General features: G+C 41.8%; 1 protein-coding gene and 1 long non-coding RNA gene across 2 annotated transcripts in view; one reads left to right on the top strand and one right to left on the bottom strand.

Moving 5' to 3' along the window:
• The window catches only part of EXOC2 (exocyst complex component 2), a 207,734-nt gene that overhangs the window by 81,830 nt on the left and 103,557 nt on the right, over positions 1–22,347 (top strand). Inside the window, exon 12 of the mRNA XM_054017785.1 lies at positions 16,508–16,633. Within this exon, the coding sequence (XP_053873760.1) occupies positions 16,508–16,633 (126 nt within the window). The remainder of the gene's footprint in view (positions 1–16,507; positions 16,634–22,347) is intronic.
• Positions 5,506–20,642, bottom strand: LOC128831420 (uncharacterized). The gene is made up of 6 exons (XR_008443793.1): positions 20,522–20,642; positions 14,843–14,988; positions 9,938–10,103; positions 7,311–7,461; positions 6,369–6,509; positions 5,506–5,672 (listed from the first exon to the last, which is right to left on the bottom strand). It is a non-coding gene; the product is annotated as an uncharacterized LOC128831420 (long non-coding RNA).

The following is a 22,347-nucleotide window of genomic DNA, read 5'->3' as shown; positions in this document are numbered from 1 at the left end:
TGTCGCAGAGCAGTGACTTGAACCCAGCGCTCTCAGATCCTGGGCTAATGCCATAATCACTGGAGTGTCCTTCTTCTCACTTCATGCCCAAAAACAAATTCAACCTCTTCCAATACGTTTTCAGAAATGAGATGTAAACATGGAACTATGCTCCTGCTAATACCTTCTAGACTCATTAGGAACTTTTGGCCCAGTTGCCCATCAGGGTCGTCTTATCTGCTTGTGAAGTCACTTATTCCTCTGACAGATTTGAACTTAAATTAACCTTCTGGGCAGTCAAAGCCCATATTTTTTCCTAGGCTTTTGGGAAGGGGTGATGTTCGAGATGTTTGGATTTTTTGTTATCTTCATGATATTTGCTAGTGAAAGGTTCTCTCTCTGAAGGTGGGATGAGCAGTCCTTTATATTTGTATTTTTTATTTTACATTTATGGAATAATTGCCCAGAGCATTGGATGGACCCCTTTTATAAATCTAAATAAATTCTTGCAGCACTACATCAGGCCAGTGATTTGTCGAAAGACTGATCGTAGGTAGAGCCAAAGTCCCTCCCTCAATTTGTTCATAGGCTCATCCTCCCCAAAGAAGATTCTCCAAAATAGAGAGAAATAGAATTATGGGAGGCTTTTAATTGCTATTTGAATTTAAAGCCTGTCTTGTGAAAATCACTGTGATATCTTAATGTCTGCTCAAAGCAGACAGGACTTGCATATCTTCTGAAAGGTACCTGAACAGTAAACTGTATAGTACTCAATTTTTCACTTTGGGGTGGATATTCTGAGTTGATCCTGCTGTGATTTGGAGGAGTCTAGGTATTTTCAAACCTGATGCTTAGACACCTTAGTTATCCCCTGCAGCTAAAACAATATTTATTTAAATGTATTTGGTCACTCCTTTACCATTTGGCACTTTTTTTGTTTTTTCGCTGCTCTTTTAGGCTTCTTGTAGTCAGACTCACTGTAGTACAGGAAACATAAGGGATATAATGAAGTAAAGTGGCAGGCAAATAAATGCAAATAAATAAGCTTTAGTTTAAAATTTGCCTAGGGGCACTAGGAGCAGTGCCAAAACACAGTGAGTACTGGGATTTCTAAAGTGAATATAAGGGAAAGAAACCATAGAGATTAAGAATATTTTCTACATGTCTGCTAGTTATTGCTGGAGCTTTGCTATTGGTTATGTGGGTCTTGTGATCCTGTGAGCTAAAACAGGGAAGGAACCTAATGTTGTTATCTTAAATTACAGTAGCTAATATCTTCGTTTATCAAAATATCTTCACATAAGATGTTCAGTATTGGAGCAAAGATATAATCATTTTTCAAACCCTTAAAATAGTCTTATGGAAATGCTAAGACAATTATAGCGTGAACTGCCTGCTGCAATATGGAGGGCGTGGTTGGTATGTAGATCCTGTCTACATTTTGTGTTATTTTTTTTAACAAAGTAAACACATGGATCTATCTTAAAACAGAATAATGTATCACTTTTAGCCAATTTTTATGCTAAAATTGTATCATTTTGGCAGCACTTTTAGTATGGTGCTCAACTGTGAGTGCTGTCTTAAGGATATATGTTTTCTTTTGATGCCAGAATAACAGCAGCTGTACATAGTGTGAAGGAAGGAGGCAGATGCTTAGACCACTTTGCTCTTTCTTCTGTACCATACTAGAAATCTATTCACCTTGCGATGAATGATCTATCTTTGTTAGAGCAGACAGGCCAGCAAGGCTTGTGTCAAAAGGGCCTTTTCAATTTGTTATCCTAGCAGCTGGTTCTCTTCTATTGCCTTCTCTTACTGTACATCTGGAAGAAGACTTCTTGCAGCTGGGAGCCATTTAATGTCTAAACTACATCCCCTGTCGTCGCAGAAATACTCTTTTCACAGTGACTGTCCAGCAAAACTCTTAATGAGCTATTAATTAAGAAATTAAAATATTAATCATTACAGAGCTTGACATTGGGCTGTTGTTTTTGTTTTGTTTTTATTATTATCTGTTAGTCTGCTGTTCACACTTGCTGCGGACATCTTGTGGGGCGAGGGGAGTGTTCCTTTATATGTCAGTTTAAATTGTTTAAACCTATGTTGCAGGCAGTAAAGGTCTGACAATAAAAAGAAACACAATTCGATCAAGGCGAACATTTACAAACTGGGGTGAAATGCTGGCCACATTGAAATCAATGGTAAAATTCCCATTGGCTTCAGTTGCTAAATTTCCCCCAGTGCCAAAATTAGTCTCCTAAATCCTTGTTTAGGTGACTAAATAAAAGTGGGCTGACTGTCAAGGATGCTGAAAACTTCAGCTCCACTAAAATAGACCAGTAAAAACAAAGTCACTTTTATGTAGGTGCCTAACTCTAGGTACTGAGTTTTGAAAGTGAAGAGTATTTCTGAAGTTCTTATTTGTTATGCCAAATCTGTTTTCTTTCTGTATACAAATTGCTATTTTAAATATAAAACCTTTTTGCACCATTTGTTTTTAAACATATTCCAGAAATATCAGTGGTTGTGATGTAGGAGAACCCCAATCTACTAACTGCCAGGTTTTCCTGTTTTGTTTGAATGGAATGTTTTGTATTTTTACTTACTGACCATGTGAAATCTGTCATAGTTCTAAATATATATGAAAGAGTATTGAGAGCAAACAAAACAAAGTAACTTATCTCTTGAAACAGGTTAATTTTAAGGGAATTCGTAGTACTCCCTTAATTTCTTGCCTCAGAAAATTGAAATTCTTCTATGCGGTGTGCTTGAAAGGAATCCTATCCTGGTTGTGTCAGTGCAGGCTCCAGGCACTGCATGTTTGGTCAACAAGCAACAGTGGGTGGTCGGGCTGTAGCACAGGACAAGGGCCCGCTGTGCACAGGAAAAAATGTTCAAAGGTGTTTAAGGGTGGTAAGGAAGTCTGCCGCCCTTCAGAGAGTCCGGAGGCTATAGATCAGTATACCCTCACACTGTTGTGGCCTGTGAGAAAGCTCGCTATAAGAGACATAAAGGATGAGAAAATACAGTAACTATATTCACCTAGTTACACATGTGCAGAGCCCTCTTAAATTTTACACATATGCATACCATATATACAGTAGTCAGTTGTTTAAGTATAGTCTGGCATGTTGGCTTATAAAGGAAAATTGTAATTCTTCAGATTGAAAAATTACTAAAACTGAGCTGTAACATGTCTCATTAGAAGTTGCTTTTTCAATCCAAGGAGAAATAATATTCCTCAATAGAGCCAAACTTCAATCAATACCTCTTCTGAAATCCTTTTAAAGAATTTTAATTGAATTTTACTTGAATGTACATGCCAGGTACAGTTTGATGCAGAAATGAGGCCCCATTTAAAGGGGGCTCAGAGACAAAATCTCATTGTTATAGAGAAAAAGAACAAATAAAGTCAAGGTACAGAGAATTTTACGGAACAGACGTTTGCTGCAGAATAGTTTCACAAATAAGTTTTAAAATACAGAAATTAAGTAATTGTTTACAGGGTTTAAATTGTTGACCAGTTTGTAGACTACAGCAAAACTACTTTTTAAGTATATTGCCTGTAGAGCTTCAATGAATTTACACATAGTAACATGCTGGATATATAGTATATATGCATAATCCATAGTGCACACTGTATGCAAATGTGTTTATATAGCATACATATATGTTTTTATTAATATATATAGAGAAAATTCTAGTCCCAGTTATAGGAGCATGCACTGAAGAATATATTCAGAATTACTTACTATACAGTAAGTGTATGCCTAAGTGTAGTAGATGTCCTCACAAGACATACAGTTGCTTTATATGCCAGGCCTGATTTTGAGAGGTGCTGAGCGCAGAGCGTGTGTGTGTAAATCTCAAATGTAATCATTCTAATATTATTTTATGCCACTTTATCACTGTAAATATATGTGGTGTAAAATACATATTGTAGTATATTTTATATTCAAATAGTATAGTAAAATATTAAAAAGTGACTTTAAAATCCTGGAGTAATGAATATAAAAATCTTCAGTTACAAATTCTGCTTTATTTGATCTTTTCATGGTTTTACAGTTGTAGATATAAAAAGGCTTTAATTACCTTTGCAGTCTGTTATCGTGGTTGGGTAGTTGGGGAGAATGTACTACATTTTAATTTAAATCTTTATTTTTCTGGGTCCCTTTAGTTAAATATACACTTTGGCACTGTAGTCATTAACAAATATGCTCTACACAGATACTGTGTTTTGGAACAAAATATTTCTGTGCCATCAAAGATATGATTGTATGTCAGGAGTGTGTATTTATGCTGCATATACACTATCTTAAAACCTGTTCCTGCAATGTGAAGCCCTTAATTTCTTGAAACTCAAACATAAAATACTAAGAATCTCAGGTTAAAAATTGTAGAATGTATATGAAAAAAGTAAACTTGTAATCACAGTCATTTCTTTTGGGGTTTTAAATATTTACTGAACATTAATATCTCCATTCCATAGTTTTCTCTTAAAATAATCCATTGTGTTATATTCCATGGCTAACCTAGTACTTGTGCTCCTAGAGAGAAGGAGTTGAATATGGGAGAAAACTTGTTTGTAAGTTAACTTCCACTTTTCAAGATTTATGTTTAGTATACAGTCTTCAAGCGCTATCTTCTGGTCAGTTCAGAGCAAGATCGGCTTTGCTAATGTACTCCAGATGTTTATTAGTCCTGGAGGTATATGTGCTGCTGTTGTTCCCTGCTGCTCTGTTATACTTGCTTATAATGTCAGACAACCAATTAAGAAATTAGTTCATGTTAACTTTCTTTTCCTGGTACCACCACAACCTGATGATGTGGTTTCTGGTGGAAAAAGAGAGTATTCTTTACACTGTCTTCTGTTGGTGAATAAATAAATCATTTGGGTTTTTGTAGTGTATCAGTGACAATAGAATTTTACAACTTTCAGCCACATCTGTGTAATATTGGGCACGCTATTTTAAGTGAACTTGCCTAAAGATCATTTTGTAAATGGTCTATTTTTCTTAAATAATTATGCCAGTTGAATAGACACTGTCTCACATTTAGAAGGTATGTGGATGGTGAGGGCAGGAAATCTATTTCAATATGTTAAAGCATGATATTTTCACTTTCTCCTATATGTGAAAAGGTGGCTTATGTGTTAGAGAAAACAGTGCTAATTTAAAAAATGTATTAAAAAGCACATTTAACTGGAAATATTTATGCCAACTAAATAACTTTGAATTGCCTTACCATGCTTCTGACGAAGTGGGTATTCACCCACGAAAGCTTATGCTCCAATACATCTGTTAGTCTATAAGGTGCCACAGGACTCTTTGTTGCTTTTTACAGATCCAGACTAACGTGGCCACCCCTTTGATATTTCTTCTTCTTGACATTTCAGAAAATTTGCATTTTATTTGTTTGAATCCTAGAAGTGGAGTCAACGGAAAAGCTTATATTGATACCAAATAATTATGTTAAGCTTTTAGAATTTCACAGCGTCTTCTGTGCTATAGCGTTCCTTCTTTGGCCTTGGGGGAAAATGTATTACAAAATTTGTACTTACCCCTTTATATTGTTTGGGTTTTCATTCTGTGTGCGAGAGTAAATTCACACCATTCAGATTATTTAATTCCACAGATGTTGCTAAAATGTTTTTACAGATGTTGTTGTTCTAAAATTAGAACATTTGGGTATGCCTTTTAAAAAAATAATAGGCGTATAAGTTGTGAATGCGAAAAATTGCATATCCAGTCACAGATCTTTTACCTGTGCAATTGCATATTTTACATGCACGATTAACTGTTTGCATTTACATTGTACATGCCTATTTTAAAAATGTTTGCCCTTCTACATTTTCTTTGCCAATTATTCCGTATATTGTGGTGAATTATTTTAAACGAACTCTCATATTCAAATGTACCATGGAACTATAGATTTTACGACTATATGTAATATACCTGTATCACCACTACATTGTCTATATTGCTAAAAGTGGAAAAATTATGGTAAAGAATCCACAAAGTTGAATTAATCTAAGTGAAATACAAATTAAATGCAAAACAGTATAATAAAGCAATGTGGAGGTACAATAGGTAAGATCACAAAGTCGGGGAATGTAAAAAGTTTAATGTTCCATTACCAATGTAAATATTCTGTGTGGCAAATGCTATTCATTTTTAGGTATACATTTTATCACTAAACAGCAATATATTACCTTTTGTGTTTAGCATGGGATCCTGCAATGAGCTTTGCACCCATGCACAGCCTCATTGAAGAGACCGAGGAGTTCTCTCCTTTCAGAGCTCATTGCAGGATTAGATCCCTAATCACTAAATAAATAAATACCAGTAATCTGTGTTGCCAACTCTACTGATTTTTATCATGAGTCATACTTGATTTTGTGTCTTTCTAAAAGCTGCAGCTTGTGGAGTCAAGTGATTATATGAGAATCTCTGGACAGGACACTGGACTTGTTGGATCCCTCACTTGAGCAGATATGGCAATTCACATGTGCCTATGTAATTCTTGAGAATCTGAAAGTGAAAAGGGTTTTGAAATTGCATATGAAGCTGATTCTTATTTTCATTATCCAAGCTGAGAGAAACGGGCAAAAAGTTACCAAAGAGCAATAAAAGTAAAAAATAGATTAGATTTTTTTTCCAGTCTTTATAATATATTAAGATGATGCTAGTAACATTGGGTACGGCTACACTGCAGTTAGGAAGTGTGATTCCCAGTGTGGGTAGACAAACTAGCGTTAACTCCACTTGACCAAGCATGCTAAAAATAGCAGTATGGATGTTGCAATTTGGATGGCAGCTAATGCTAGCTGTCTGAATCCAAGCCTGCCCACCCGCTACAATCTGAGCTTGTGTGGTTAGCCTCAGCCACCCCCGATGCTATAGTGTTCACACTGCTATTCAAATCTTGAGCTTGAGCAGCGCTAGCACTGGTCTCTCTACTTGCGCTGGGAATCAGCTGCAGTATAGACATACCTATACTGTTCTTCTTTAAGTGCTGGTCCATATATATTCCATTGTTAGTGCCCTGTGCACTTCAGTTTGGATTTTTTTGGCCAGCAGTGTCCTTCGGGGGCTGTACTTGCGCCATGACAGTCCTCCTGCCAAGGGCATAAAGGGGAGGACGACCTCAACCGCCTCATAGTTCCTTTTCACCACCATAGCTTCAACTTGGAATTTTGCTGCGTCTGAGCTCTCATCCACTATGTGGCCCTCTCTTTGTTTGTAAATAGCTATGGATAGTGGTATTAGTTCATTAGTTGAGTGATTCATTTCCTTTTTGTTAAGGAATTTGTTTTTCCCTGTTAGACTTACCCTGTACTGGTTCCTTCCTATATGGTGGGTCAGAAGTCTCCACGCTTTAAGAATTGCTTTTCATGAGCGGCCCTCAATGGTGGGCATTCTAGGTGCTTATTGTACTTGGGAGAAGGGCAGTTGTTGACAGGTGCTCTGTTCATAAGTTGTTCTGAAAGAGAACACAAAAAGCTAGGGAGGCACATAAGAAGATGTTCTTCATGGAGAAATCAGAGTTCTCTCCTGGGGTCTAGATGCCATACCTCTGATAGGGAGTCTAGGTCTTATTACCAATATCCTAGCTCTAAAACTGACAACAATGCTTTCCGTTACTATCCTCCACCATGGCCTTCTGTTCCTTATACATACCAGCAGCTTGCCTTTACTGTGCTCCAGTGAGGCTTTCAGTCTGCAAGGAGATCAGCTTCCGTGACCCATATCTCCACTACCACCACCACATAGAGTAGCATTATGAACTACTAGGGAACCAGCTCCTACTGCCAAACATCTTACTGACAGTTTTGACAAAGAGTTGCAAGTTGATGATCCCAGCACCCATTTCTTTGTCATTTCCTGATGAAGCTGTAGTTACATTAACTTTGCAGCTAGATGATTACAGATCATTTCAGGAGTTATTTAGAAGAATAACTAACACGCTGGAGATCCAAGGGGAAGTTAGCAAGCTCCTGGACACCACTCATACCACCACGCTGGGTCATTTAGCAGTGCCAATTAATGAAGGCTTACTGGATGCTAAATTACTCCAGCAGACAGCTGCCTGTCTGGCACCAACATGTAAAAGTGCAATGCAATACAGTGAGTAAACTTCTGCAGATCTCATACAATTTTATATGAATCCTGTTTCAGGATCCTGTGTGGTATCAGTGATCCATGAAAGAATGAAGCTTCAAGGTCCTAAATCTACCCCGATTTAGAGCCTAAGAAATCAGACATATTTGGATACAAGAATTACTTATCTGCCAGGTCGCACATGAGAATAGCCAATTACCAAGCCATGCTGGAGAAATAAGACTAATTAAATGATAATAACACCTCTAAATTTTCTGATAAAGTCTCACAGGCAGCATGGAAAGAAAGTAAGTGTTTGATTTCAGAGAAGCAACTTGTAGGACATACATCCCAAGTTGCCTGTTTGGAAGTATCTGATACCATCTCCAGGTCCATGACAAATTTTGTTACCATGAGAACGTCTTACTGGCTACATGCATCCAGCATACCCGAGGACGTACAAGGTACCATAGAGGGCCTGCATTTTGAGGGGTGTGACCTGCCTTTTGAGAAATGTGACGTATTTACTTAGAAAATGGATGAGGCCTTACTTTCCTAAAAGGACTTGTGAGCAACCCTGAGATTTTTAGTGGTGTGTACTCCTGCATTGACAAGAAAATTAGCTAGGCCTTAGTCTTACCCTAGGAAGTCTTATTGCCCTAAACTCAGACATTCTGTACCTCCAAGAAAGTATCAAAGGTTCCAGACGAAGAAAACATTAACTTCCCATGCATAATCTTCACACCTTATGACATCGTCAAGGCAGCAAATTTTACTCCTCAGTTGGGAGCTGTGAATGACTTCTAATAGATCATCTTATTATTTCAGTCCCATTTGGAGGCCATCTCTTTCATTTTCATGGGGTTTAGAGTACCGTAACAACAGACTATTGGGCTACGGAGGTAGTAGAGGTGGGATATTCCATTCAGTTCCAGACTTTCCTCATCCCTTGTCAGAGATCCCTTGTGATTTCTATCTCTTGGACCAGTAGAAGAAGTTTCACCAGAATTCTCAGGGAAGAGGTTACATTCCCACTATTTTCTAATGCAAAAGAAAAATGGGAAATGGCACCCAGTTTTGTATTTGAAGATATCAGAGCAACTTCATCAGCAAATTCAGGATAAGGATGGTAATTCTAGCTTCTGTGATTCCCTCCCTAAATCCACACGACTGGTATGCAGCTCTCAACCTTCAGGATGCTTATTTCTATATAGCCATCCATCCTGCCCACAGAAGAGATCTAAAATGTCAAGTAGGCAACTGCAATTACCAATTCAGGGTTCTGCCATTTGGACTATCAATGGCACTAGGGGTATTCACCAAATGTCTAGTTATAGTGGCATATTACCTGAGAAAGCAGGGAGCCATAGTTTAGCCATTCATGGATGTCTGGCTTACTCAAGGGAAATCTCCTGCTGATTCCATTAAGCAGATTCTCTGTCTCTTTGCCTCTCTAGGACTTAGAGCCAATAAGGAGAAATTACTCTTAGTTCCCACTCAAAGGGCATGTCTACATTACTGGCTGGGATCGATGGACAGCGATCGATCCAGCGGGGGTTGATTTATCTCGTCTAGTATAGACACGATAAATCGACCCCTGATCGCTCTAGCATCGACTCCTGTACTCCACCTCAACGAGAAGCACAAGGGGAATCGATGTGAGGGCGTTTCCCATTGACACACGGCAGTGAAGATGCCGTGGTAAGTAGATCTAAGTACGTCAACTTCAGCTACATTATTCACGTAGCTGAAGTTGCATAACTTAGATCGATCTCCCCTCATAGTGTAGACAATCCCAAAGAATACAGTTTGTAGGGAGGGTGTAGTCTCTGACTCAGCCACAACAAAAGCTTGCTTACCAAAGAAGATTCTGCAGCATAGTACAGAGTCAACTGCAGGTACATCCTTCACCATTGCTTCAGGCTTCCAGGGCACATGATCTCCTGCACTTGGGTAACTCAGTATGCCAGACTTTGTTACACAAAAGAATAGTTGAAGTCAGTATATCTGCTCATCACATATCACCTAGAAAAGAAGTTGCAGGTCACCCTAGAAGCCCTATTGTCCTTAAACTGATAAAAGGATTCTGAAAAGCTTTGTAAGGGAGTACGCTGCTCTGCACTTTTACCACCCAAGACTCTAGAAACAGATGTCTCCAATATAGGATGGGGAGCTAGACAACTTACAAACTCAAGTCCTCTCATCTCTTCAGGAAGCTCATCTTCATATAAATGTTCTGAAACCTAGGGCAGTTAATCAGGCTTGAACAGCATTCCTTCCAGTTCTCAGAGGATTATTTATTTAGGTCTTCATATGCCCCCATGAGGCAAACCAGATTTAAGGGCAGTCTGAGTAACCATGAGGATTTTAGAGCCCTCAGAAGATTTGAGCTTTAAACAGAAAGTTGGTCTTAACCTTAACTATACTAGACCTGGCAGTCTGCTATAATTTGGTAGCACCCACCTCTGTTAAATTAATCACAGTGGAATATGTATGGACAAGCACTTAAAGAAGAAGAAATGGTTCCTTATCCTACAGTGACTGTGGTTCCTCAAGATGTGTTGTCCAGATATATTCCATGGCCTGCCCATCTATCCCACTGCTACAAGTCATAACACTTGGATTCTGTAATGGTAAAGGAATTGAAGGAGGATTGAGATTGCCCCATCCTTTATTCCCTAGGCCTGGTCCCCAACAGACACTGCTAGCCAAAAGAATCTGAACTAGATTGCACAGGGTGCATGCGCAGCAACAGTAGAATATATGTGGACAGCACATCTTGAAGAACCAGTTACTGTAAGGTAAGTAATCGTTCTTCTTCGAGTAATGCCCCTATGGGTTCTCCAATCTAGGTGCGCTTGCGCCCCCTACACCTTTGAGCAGAGATTTCTTATAGCAATGTCCATTCATTCTGCACATGTGTGCTAGTCAGCCTCCTGCCCCATGCCATTATTATATAGCAGCGAACAGGTAAACTGCCCTCAGTTCCTTCTCACTTTCCTCAGCCTGAGACGGAGCTCTGGCAGTTGTCCCTGTTGAGATTGCCTCAACTGCATCCCAGTTTCTATTGTACTACTAAGTTTATAGTAGTTCTTAGTGTAATTAGCAGTAACATTAGCTTTCTAGTTTTAAAAAAAGTATTAAACATTTTAAAACATTATATATATATAGATAGATAGATATTATATACACAGATATTAGTAGATAAGGTTGTTCTTATTCACTGAGAGGTTATGCCTGGTTCTCCCAATTTCAAACATTGTGTATTGTGCCTGGAGGCAGTCCCGGTAAACAACCAACACTCCCAGTGCATCCGTTGCCTCGGGGAATCATACATTGCCAGAAGTGTAACTTTTGTCTCATATTGAAATCTAGAGCCAGAAAAAAACAGGGAGATCAAACTTTGTCTCTTCATGATGGAGAGCTCACTATGCCAGCTTCTGACCCAGCCAAGGGACCCCTCTTGTACACCAGTCTCTGAGCAAGTCTCCTGCCTCCACTGTCTCTGAGCCACACTCCTGGAGGACATCTAAGAGGAAGACCCAAAACTCCTCTCATAAGTCTTCCAAAGCCCATGTCCTGTGTTTACCAGGTATAGAATCTACCTCAAAAAAACCAAGGTTGTCAGTGTCTTCAGTTACTTCAGCACCATCTGCTCTCCAGTCTGGTCCCCATGAAGCTGCTGCTTTCTCAGGTACCAAGGGCACCGTTAGACTGAAAGAGGGCAAAGCTTTTGGTCAGGCGAGATCATCAGTACCATCAGTGGACTGAAGTATCAAGAGGAGCTCTTCCATTGCTTCATCAGTACCGAAGAAACCGACTTGGGCTCCTACCATGTTTCCCTCAGAGTGACTGAGATTCACAGTACCATCTGCTCCCTCAGCCACTATTATCTCTGTGCAAACCATGGACTCAGTAATGACAGCATATTCGGTACCACAGGAGTTTCGTTTTCCCTGAGACCTGGCTGTACTCAAGATGCCCGATTCTCCATTGCTTGACTCCAACATATTTTCGGTACTGAGGTTATCAAGATTGCCAGAAATTCACCTAGTACTTATGGTTTCACCCTAAATTTCTCAGGCTGCTCCACCATTCTACAGTGAGTTTGAGGAGGAGGACTCTGATGAAGGCCTTGCCTCAGTTTCCCAAATATTGGTCTAAGGCTCTCCTCACCCCTACAGAGGTCCCCTTTCCAGAAGTGTCTGATAAGCCTATAACCACTTGTGACACAAGGGCGCAACCACCAACTCACTGGTCTGAGCACCAATGGGTGCCCCCTCCTATGCCTTATGGACCACCACCTTGTCTTACTGGGACCCTTGGGTGGCCTATTGCCATCAATTTTCCAGGGTTTTGAGCACCACAGTCAGAGATAGCTAGGCAGCCTTCATCATCTGCCCTTTCCAGGAGACATGATCCTCAAGAAGAAATCTTTGAGGAGCAGGAAGCTAGAGATGGATGAAGAGGTCTCTCCTTCAGCCGTCATCTCCTCTTCATCTCTGGATGAAGCAGTTACGCCTCCTCCATCTTTGCAAATGGTTTTAAGCAGTTTCAGAATCTGATCAGGAAAATTGCCGACTCCCTGCAGATCTCACCCATTCAGTCTCTATAGCGGTAGTTATGAGATGGACTTCCTGTCTCCATCTCTCTGGATTTCCACAGGAGATCCAGAATACGGTGGAAGACCTCCCTTTTGATTGGTCTAAATTGTTTGCAGACAGCTTGGATGAATCTCTGCGCACATTAAAGGACTCCAGATCTACTTTGCACTCTTGGGATCTATACATCTGCCTACAAGAGAAGGTTTAGCAACTCCCATATGGCTCAAAGATCCTGTCCCCTGCCCAATTCCTGACCTCCTAGAGGTCATATGAGCCATATCAGAAGAGAGAGAAATTCCAGAGACTGAAACCATCTATCTCTCAGCCTTCGACCTCATACCCTTCCACCTCCAAGCAACAATTCTGACAAGCTGGTCAAGGGTCTGAATTACCATCCTCATCCTTACTAGTTGCACCAATTCACCTGCATTCTTCCCTTCAGAAACTGCTTTTACCACTTCAGGTGAACTTGGGAATCAATCACTTCAGAGAAATAGGTTTTGGAGATCATCTCCACAATGTACACCATCCACTTTACTATTCGTCCACCAACTAACCTGACTTCCCCTTCCCCTTTCAGAGACCTCTCTCACAAGAGCTTGCTTTGTCAAGAAATAGACTCTCTCCTATGCATGAGTGCTATAGAATCAATTCCCGTGCAGTACACAGAAAACGTATTTTATTCCAGGCACTTTCTGGTACCAAAAAAGAGTGGTGGGTGGAGACCAAGCCTAGATTTGAGGCTATTCATCACTTATGTGAAGACACAAAAATTCAAAATGGTGACACTTGAACCAGTAATTCCGCCACTAGATCAAGGAGATAGGTTCTCGGCCCTCAACCTTCAGGATGTATATTTCCACATTGCGATCTGCCTATCTCACAAACAATTCCTACATTTTACTGTTGGTCAGGGCCACTCTCAGTACAGGGTGCTCCCTTTCGGTCTATCATCTGCCCCAAGGGTCTTTTCAAAGATCATGTCAATAGTAGTGAGGCAGTTCCACAGGCAAAGTATTTTAGTGTTCCCTTACCTAAGTTATTCGCTACTGCAGTGTTGCTCCCTGGAACTAACTTCACAGTCTACTACTTCCAAAGCCATAAAACTCTTCTTCAAATTGGGCCTACAATTGAACATTCAAAAATTCCCTTTAACCGCTGTGCAAAACTTAGAATTCATAGGAGCTCATCTCGATTCAGTAATGGCAAGAGCCTACCTTCCCACTGCACAGGTTTGTGGCTCTTTCCAACATAACCAATACAATCCAGCTCAGCCTTCAAACCCGGGTCAAGAACAGTCTTCAGTTGTTGGGGCATGTGGCAGCTGGTACCTTCATCGTAGACCACACAAGACTACCTTCAAGGGTGGCTTGGTACTGTTTATTCATCAGACACAGTTTAAATATTCTACTTTACATACCCACCTGCATAAAGGAATCCCTCCATTGGTGGAAAGACCATCACAATGTTTGCACGGAAGTCCCGAAAGGTCATATTAACGATGGATATGTCTTTGCTAGAGTGGGGAACGCATCTGGACACTCTCACAGCCCAGGGCAAGTGAATGTTGCAAGAAACCACGCTTCACATCAATCTCCTGGAACTGAGAGTGATCAGATATGCCTGTCTCCAGTTTCCACCACTAATCAGGGACAAGTACATAAAGATCTTGACAGACAATATGTCACACATGTTTTATATCAACCAGCAAGGAGGAGCAAGATCCCCCCTGCTGCGCCCAGGCTCTCAAGGTTTGGAATTCATGCATATCCACCTGCATATGCAATCAGATCGTCATCACAGCTGCCTGTCTTCCAGGGCTTCAGAGTGTGACCATGTATACACCCAGCAGGCACTGCTTTCAAGACCACAAGTGGGAAATAGATTCCAGCATGTTACTCTACATATACCAGCAATGCCCTGCCCCCCAATAGACTTATTCATCACAGCAATAAAGAAGAGATGTGCCCAGTTTTCCTCCAGAGGTGGGATGGGTCCCCAGTACCTAGGGGATGCTTTTCACCTTCACTGGTCATCGAATCTACTGTACACATTTGCACTGACTCCTCTAATAGCCAAAGTTCTACTCAAAATAAAAAAGGACAAAGCTAGAGTCATCCTATAGTTCCAACTTGGCCCAGACAAACATGGCTTCCTTACCTGAATCAGCTGGCTGTTTGCTCACCAGTCACTCTCCAGGCCTTTTCTCATCTCCTCTCTCAGGAAAGCGGGAAAATCCTTCACCCGTCTTGGAGTGCTTTGTCTCAAAGTGTGATTGGTCGATGGTTTGTGGGGTTAGAAATGACCTGCTCAGAAGAGTTAAAGAGAGTATTATTACACAGCAGAAGACTGTCTGCTCACTACATATACTCTCAAAAAATGGACCAGATTTGTCTGTTGGTGTGACCTCAAACATAGTTCACTCATGACCTCATCACTACCAGATGTACTGGACTATATCCTAACACTAAAATGTTTGGGGTTATCAGTGAGCTCTGTTAGAGTCCACCTGGCAGTCGTCATGACTTTTCATTCTCCAACAGAGAGTTCTTTCACTGTTGCCCACCCAATGACAGTGAGGTTCCTCAGGGTGATCGTAAATCTTTTCCCCCCAGTCAAGCATCCTATTTCACTTTAGGGCCTGACTCTAGTCTTAAATGCCTTACATCACCACTGTTTGAACTGATGGGTACCTGCTTACTTCTCCATTTATCAATGAAAATGACATTCCTGATAGCCATCATGTCAACGTGATGGGTTGGGGAAATATGGGCCTGTATGTCATGCCTCCCCTTCACAGTATTTTTAAGGACAAAGTCATGTGATCACACCCCAAATTTTTACCTTAGGTCTCCTCCGAGTTCCATATTAATCAACCCGTTCACCTGCCAGTGTTCCACACTAAACCTCACCTAGATAAACAAGAGGCCCTGTCGCATGTCCTTGACATCAGAAGAGCCCAGGCCTTCTATCTGGACTAAACCTTCAGAAAGACCCCCAAATTGTTTGACTTGCTTGCAGATAAATCAAAAGGGTCTGCAATTTCTAATCAAAAATTTTCCATGTAGATAACTGAGTGCATTAATCCTTGCAATGAATCTCATAATATTCAAGCTCCTTTGGACATATGAACTCTCTCTACACGGTCCATTTCCATCTGTATGGCATGTCTCAAAACATGCCCATTATTACGGAATTATGTCAATCCGCTACAATGTATACGTTTGCTGAACACTACGAAATAACTCACAACTCTGCTTCCAATACTGTGTTTGGCTCAGTTGTACTGTTTTGTATTGGACTCAACTACAAAGCCCCCCTCCTCCTTAAAGGGGAACTGCTTGGTAGTCACCGAGAGTGAAGCACTCATAGGGACACTACTTGAAGAAGAAGAAGAAATGGTTGCTCACCCTGTGCAGTAACTGTAGTTCTTAGAGATATGTGTCCATATGGATGCTCCACTATCCGTCCTATTTCCCCTCTGCTATAGGTCTTCATGGTAGACAAGGAACTGAGGGCAGTTCACCCACACAGTGCTATATAACAATGGCACAGGGCTGACTAGCACACATGCGCAGGCTGAATGAACACTGCTATGAGAAATCTCCAATCAGATGCGCAAGGAGCGCAAGCACACCTAGAGTGAACACCCATAGGGGGACACATCTCGAAGAACTGTACTTACTGCACAGGATGAACAATCATTTCTTTCTTAGGTTGAAGACATATTTTTATTACATAATTTTGAACCTGACACAGTCCCTCTGCAAATGAAATTGGAGTTCCATAAGAAAATATATTAATAACTGTGTCACTGTCTTTCAGGCAATTCGTTGCTACATAGCCCCATGCTAGACCTGGACAGTGATGTGCGTCCGTCTCCACTTGGTCATCTCAGTCAGACTGCTTCGCTGAAAAGGGGCAGCAGCTTTCAGTCGGGTCGTGATGACAGTAAGCATCAGTTTCATTTATTAAAAAAAAATCTACTTCTGACAAATCCCTAGGCTTGTGTATTTTTACTGTGTATTCCCCAAATATTAAAATTTGACAGAGGGTAATCATATTCATTGTTTTAGTGTGTTGACAGAAAATGAGCCACCAGTCCATAATAGAATAATATATGTCTATGAAAGTTATTTTCATATTCTGTCTCTACTACTCTATAAAGATATAGAAGTTTCTTAAAGGTAAATTGCAAAGTGAAAAGGGTGTGTGCTTATTACATGATGGGATCAGTCAAGGAGGAGCCCACAAAACTGGACAGTTATCCTCACCATATAGATAAAATCCTAAATAAAAATCCCCCTCCTACTGAAGCAAAAAACATCAGACCAAAGCAGTCTTCCCCTTGCTGAGATAAAAACTAGGTCCAAATCCAAGTCTCCTTTTCCAAGTTACAGTCAAGGCAACAAAGTCTCTTTCCATGTTGAGTTTCCCTGCACATTAGGAACTACTTTCTTATTTTTATCATATCAGTCTGTTGGTCTCTGTAGTAAGAACCCCAGCTGCATTTAAATGTTCCTCTGTTACTTAACGCCTCCAGGCCTGGTTCTCTGATCCGGTAAACCCAACAGGGAAAATAAGATTGCATGCCTTGATTTTACCTGGCTGTCCATAGCCTAGCTCCCTGTTATCTTCCAGGAACTGGATGGGCACATGAAAACCAATTTTTTTTTAAGTTCTCATGATGTGGGAGTCTAAAGGCATGTCTACACTTACTTCCGGAGCAATCGATCCAGCAGGGGTCGATTTATCGTGTCTAGTGAAGACATGATAAATCGACCGCTGAATGCTCTCCCATCGACTCTGGTACTCCACCGGAGCAAGAAGCATAGGCAGAGTCGATGGGGGAGCGGCAGCAGTCAGCCTACTGCAGTGAAGACACCGTGGTAAGTAGCTTTAATTACGTCACTTCAGCTACGAAAATAGCGTACCTGAAGTTGCATAACTTAGACTGACTTAGCTCCCCCCCCCCCCCCCCCCCCCCCCGCAGTGTAGACCAGACCTAAGTCCCATTGAGCCCCGAGTAGTGAGATCACTGGTGGCTGAAACTTGAATTTGTATCTTTGTATCCAGGTCTTCCTTACAGGGAAGAGAACTTTTAGTCAGCCAGTTTAAAACTTTGTAGTAGGGTTGGGGGGTTGTTTTAGTTTTTGTGTAAGGGCAAATTCTGACGAACAGTTGGTATAAAAATTCAACATCCACACCTTTTCTTTAGCAGCTGAGGAAGCTACAGCTAAGATTTCATTCTATTATGGTGTTAGTATCCCGCTTAGCTATCCAACAAAAGCCGAGAAATAAAGTCTTGCTGTTTCTGAGTTTAAAAACAAGCCAAGTAGGAAACAAACTTTGAATCTATCTTTTATACAGCATAAAGAGCCATAAAGGAAGAATCATTTTTTACTAGGGTTGTCGATTAATTGCAGTTAACTCACGTGATTAACTCAAAAAAAGTAATCAGATTAAAAAAAGTTAATCAATCACAGTTTTAATTGCACTGTTAAATAATAGAATACCAATTGAAATTTATTAAATATTTTGGATGGTATTCTACATTTTCATATATATTGTATTCTGTGTTTTAATTGAAATCAAAGTGTATATTATTTTTGCTTACAAATATTTGCACTGTAAAAATGATAAACAAAAGAAATAGTATTTTTCAATTCACCTCAAACAAGTACTGTAGTGCAATCTCTTTGTTGTGAAAGTGCAACTTACAAATGTAGATTTATTTTTTGTTACATAACTGCACTCAAAAGCAAAACAATGTAAAACTTCAGAGCCTACAAGTCCACTCAGTCCTACTTCTTGTTCAGCCAGTCGCTAAGATAAACAAGTTGTTAACATTTACAGGAGATAATGCTGCCCTCTTCTTATTTACAATGTCACCAGAAAGTGAGAACAGGCATTTGCATGGCACTTTTGTAGCTGGCATTGCAAGGTCTTTACGTGCCAGATATGCTAAACATTCGTATGCCCCTTCATGCTTCGGGCACCATTCCAGAGGACATGCTTCCATGCTGATGACACTCGTTAAAAAAATAAGCGTTAATTAAATATCAGCCAACCCATGGCTTGGACCTTACCATCCACCACCCTTGTAAGAGGATTAAGGTGGGCTACGAGCCATTAGCACCCCAGGCCACGCACCCCAACGATATGAACTGCTTCATCAATGGAGGAATAGCATGTGGAACGTAGAGCCAGGTCTATCCCATCATTAACAGAGCCACCTTGTGGATATGACAGGTGATGAATTAATTTGTATGTCCCTGGGGTCTTCTTGGGGGGAAACTCTCAAATGTGCTATAGGCAATTAATCAAATGGCCCAGCTATCCTGCCCTCCTTTAATTCTTGTGCAATCTTTTTTTTTTAACAATATGTCCCATCCCAGCTACTGACTTTACATTTTTTTACATCAAATGAGTCTTATTTCCCACAAAAGGGATCCGAAATCCTGCTGAATACCCCTCCTACAAATATGCCCCATCTGCCCTATTAGGGTAATCCCATAGGAGAATCCTTAACACATCCAGCTTGACTGGCGTTGGAGCCCGTGCCCATTGCACCACTTGTCCCCCTCCCCAGCTTGTGCTCTGTGTCCCAAACCCTGTTCCATCCACGCCAAACCTGTAGTTGGCGTTTGTGCCACCCCCATTCCTGTTTCCTCTCTGTGATCTTCCCTTCCTGTTCTGGCAAGAATGGGCTGAATGGGTCCCAAAACATGTACTGCAAACATGTCTGTATCTACAGGTGCTTCGAAAACAACCACCATCATTAAATGCCCAGCAAATATTATTATGCGCCTCGGGCCCCTCCCGGGCTTGCTGCGGTATGAACAAATCACTGTCTGTGTGAACTCCTGGCCCCTTGGGTATCATCCACTTCAACCACTGTGTGTGATGAGGTATGTCCCACCTTATCCCAGTTTGTGTTGCTGCCCTTAATTGAAACTGCTCATCATAATTAAATCAGGACATGCCCCACATTTTGTGCCCGCCTACTTATGTCCATATACTTAATCAAGGCAGGGCTCCTCTTTGGGTAGGCCTATACTATAACACCTGCACAGATGAAGAAAGCAGCCTCCCAATTTTCCCATGTTCTAGGCACCCTTGGCCTTTTGGGCAGCTCGCTGTTTTGTTTGCCTTGCCTATGTTTACTGTCTGTCAACACCTCCCTGTGCAATAGGGATAATATATCCACGTATTCGCCTCTCAGGATTTTGTCATTAGTTGTACTGCGTAGGTGAACTATCGGGTCAGCCACCCCAGCAGAACCATTCTCAGGACTGCATGGAGGGAGTTCCGCAGAGCCCTGCTCCCTCATATTTGCTCCCCCTCGATCCCCCCGGAGTCTCTACTCTGTCCCATGAGGTTACATTCCCTGATGGCCGATGAGTCCCCATATGCTCAGGGGCGGGCTTCGCTACCCTTGCTGGGGGCCTGTCTCTGTTCTGCTGCCCAAACTTGAGCCCATGCTGGGCCTGCCCTATCACCCTGTGCAGACCCCTCACACCTAACTGCCTGAAGCTGCTGCAGTAAATGCAAATTAACTTGCAGCAGCTGTGTAATACCATCAGTCCCCCACTGAAGGTGTCACCTCTGGGTACATCTGCCCAGGCTTCTGGACCTCCTACTCCTGGACCCAGAGTATTCACTACCCCAATAGGCTCACTCCTGTCCCTTCAGGTGAACTCACTGACAGGCTGATTGAGCACAGTCCCTGCACCTCGCTGTGGCCCCTGCAACTGCCATCTCTTGCCAGGCTGGAAGGCTGGATACCACCTCTGCCACCCATCCCCCCAACCTCTGTCTGGTTCAGATCACACTCACCCCTGGGATCAGCATTACTGCCATCCCTTGTGTTCAGTGGAGGAGAATATCCTGGTTCTGGGTGACCTCGTGCCCTTTGGAAGCACTGTAATGCTGTGGAGAAAACCTCAGAAACAATTTCACTGACCATTTGCTGCACAGCTCCGTTGACTACCTCATTAGACCACACAGCCTGCCCACCTGCATGCGTGGATGCTTCGCCTCAGTCATTTCCCTCCCTCAGTCCATGAGGCTGCCCTGGGTTATTAAATACACCACCCTGAGCATTAACAGCCACTGTACTGGTGAGCACCCCCTGCCCCTGCAGCAATACTGTCTCCCTTGGGTCCCCCTCCAGCCTTTGGGCTCCATTGGGACTGCCCCGTGCTGTAGCTGCTGCCTCTGCTTGTCCCCTTTCTGGCAAAGGTACAGACACTTGAGCAGCAACCTGAATTGCAGCCTGATAGCCCATACATTTACTTGCAGCACGGCTGGTACATGAAACAGTTAAATTCCCTTGTCGCCCTCTTCCCCTCCTCCATCCCCTCCCAGACACTGTTTCAGACACTGACTAGCTTCGCTTGCCAATTCACCCTCCCCAGTTGCAACTTCTACCCTGTCTATGGGTGGAAGTACCTGGGGCAGGGGGATGCTAGTTCCCTTTCTTTCCACCCTCCCTGCTGTCTAGTGACTGCAGCAGATACCTAGCAGCAGCTTCACTTGCTAAATCACACCCCTTGTGTCCTACTTGTAATTTGCCTCTGCTTGCCCTTCCCTGCCTCTGGGGTTGGGGGAGTAACAGCCCCCATTTTTCCTGAGCTCACCCTTCTCCATGCCCCTGGAGCCATGCTGCTTCACGATCCTGTTTGCTGGCTTACTCGCTGTGTGGAACAGCGACTTGCCCCACCCAGGTTTCATACCTTTATGCCCTTCAGAGCCCACATTCCGGGGGGGGGGAGGAGGGGGGAATGAGTCATTGCTTCAAAGCTGACCACCAAGCACCTTTATTACAGCAGTTTTTGACCTCCTTCCCCCCTCCCCCAGCCACCATAAAGCAGAACTGTCCTTCTCAGGTAAGCCCCAGACAAACTCTGCCCCACCTTAGTCGTGGTGCAGTCATTATAGCAGTTTTGGATGATGACCCAGCACACGTTGTTCATTTTAAGAACACCTTCACTGCAGATTTCATAAAACGCAAAGAAGGTACCAATGTGAGATTTCTAAAGATAGCTAGAGCACTCGACCCAAGGTTTAAGAATCTGAAGTGCCTTCTAAAATCTGAGATGGATGAGTTATGGAGCATGCTTTTAGAAGACTTAAAAGAGCAACACTCTGATACAGAAACTACAGAACCCAAACTACCAAAAAAGAAAATCGACCTTCTGCTGGTGGCATCTGACTCAGATGATGAAAATGAACGTGCGTCAGTCCTCACTGCTCTGGTTTGTTATCGAGCTGAACCCGTCTTCAGCATGGCCGTATGTCTTCTGGAATGGTGATTGAAGCATGAAGGGACATCTGAATCTTCAGCGCATCTGGCACGTAAATATCTTGAGACAACGGCGCCAACAGTGCTGTGAGAATACCTGTTCTCACTTTCAGGTGAATTGTAAACAAGAAGCGGTCAGCATTATCTCTTCTGCAGATGTAAACAAATTTGTTTCTCTGAACAAGAAGTAGGGCTGAGTGGACTTGTTTTTTTACAGTGCAAATACTTGTAATCAAAAATAAATATTAAGTGAGCACTATGCACTTTGTATTCTGTGTTGTAATTGAAATCAGTATATTTGAAAATGTAGAAAACATCCAAAATATTTAAATAAATGGTATTCTATTATTAACAGTGT

Source organism: Malaclemys terrapin, chromosome 2 (assembly GCF_027887155.1).
Source record: "Malaclemys terrapin pileata isolate rMalTer1 chromosome 2, rMalTer1.hap1, whole genome shotgun sequence".
Lineage (NCBI taxonomy): Eukaryota > Metazoa > Chordata > Testudines > Emydidae > Malaclemys > Malaclemys terrapin.
The sequence above is the reverse complement of the archived record's forward strand: the minus strand, read 5'-3'. Positions and strand labels throughout refer to the sequence as shown.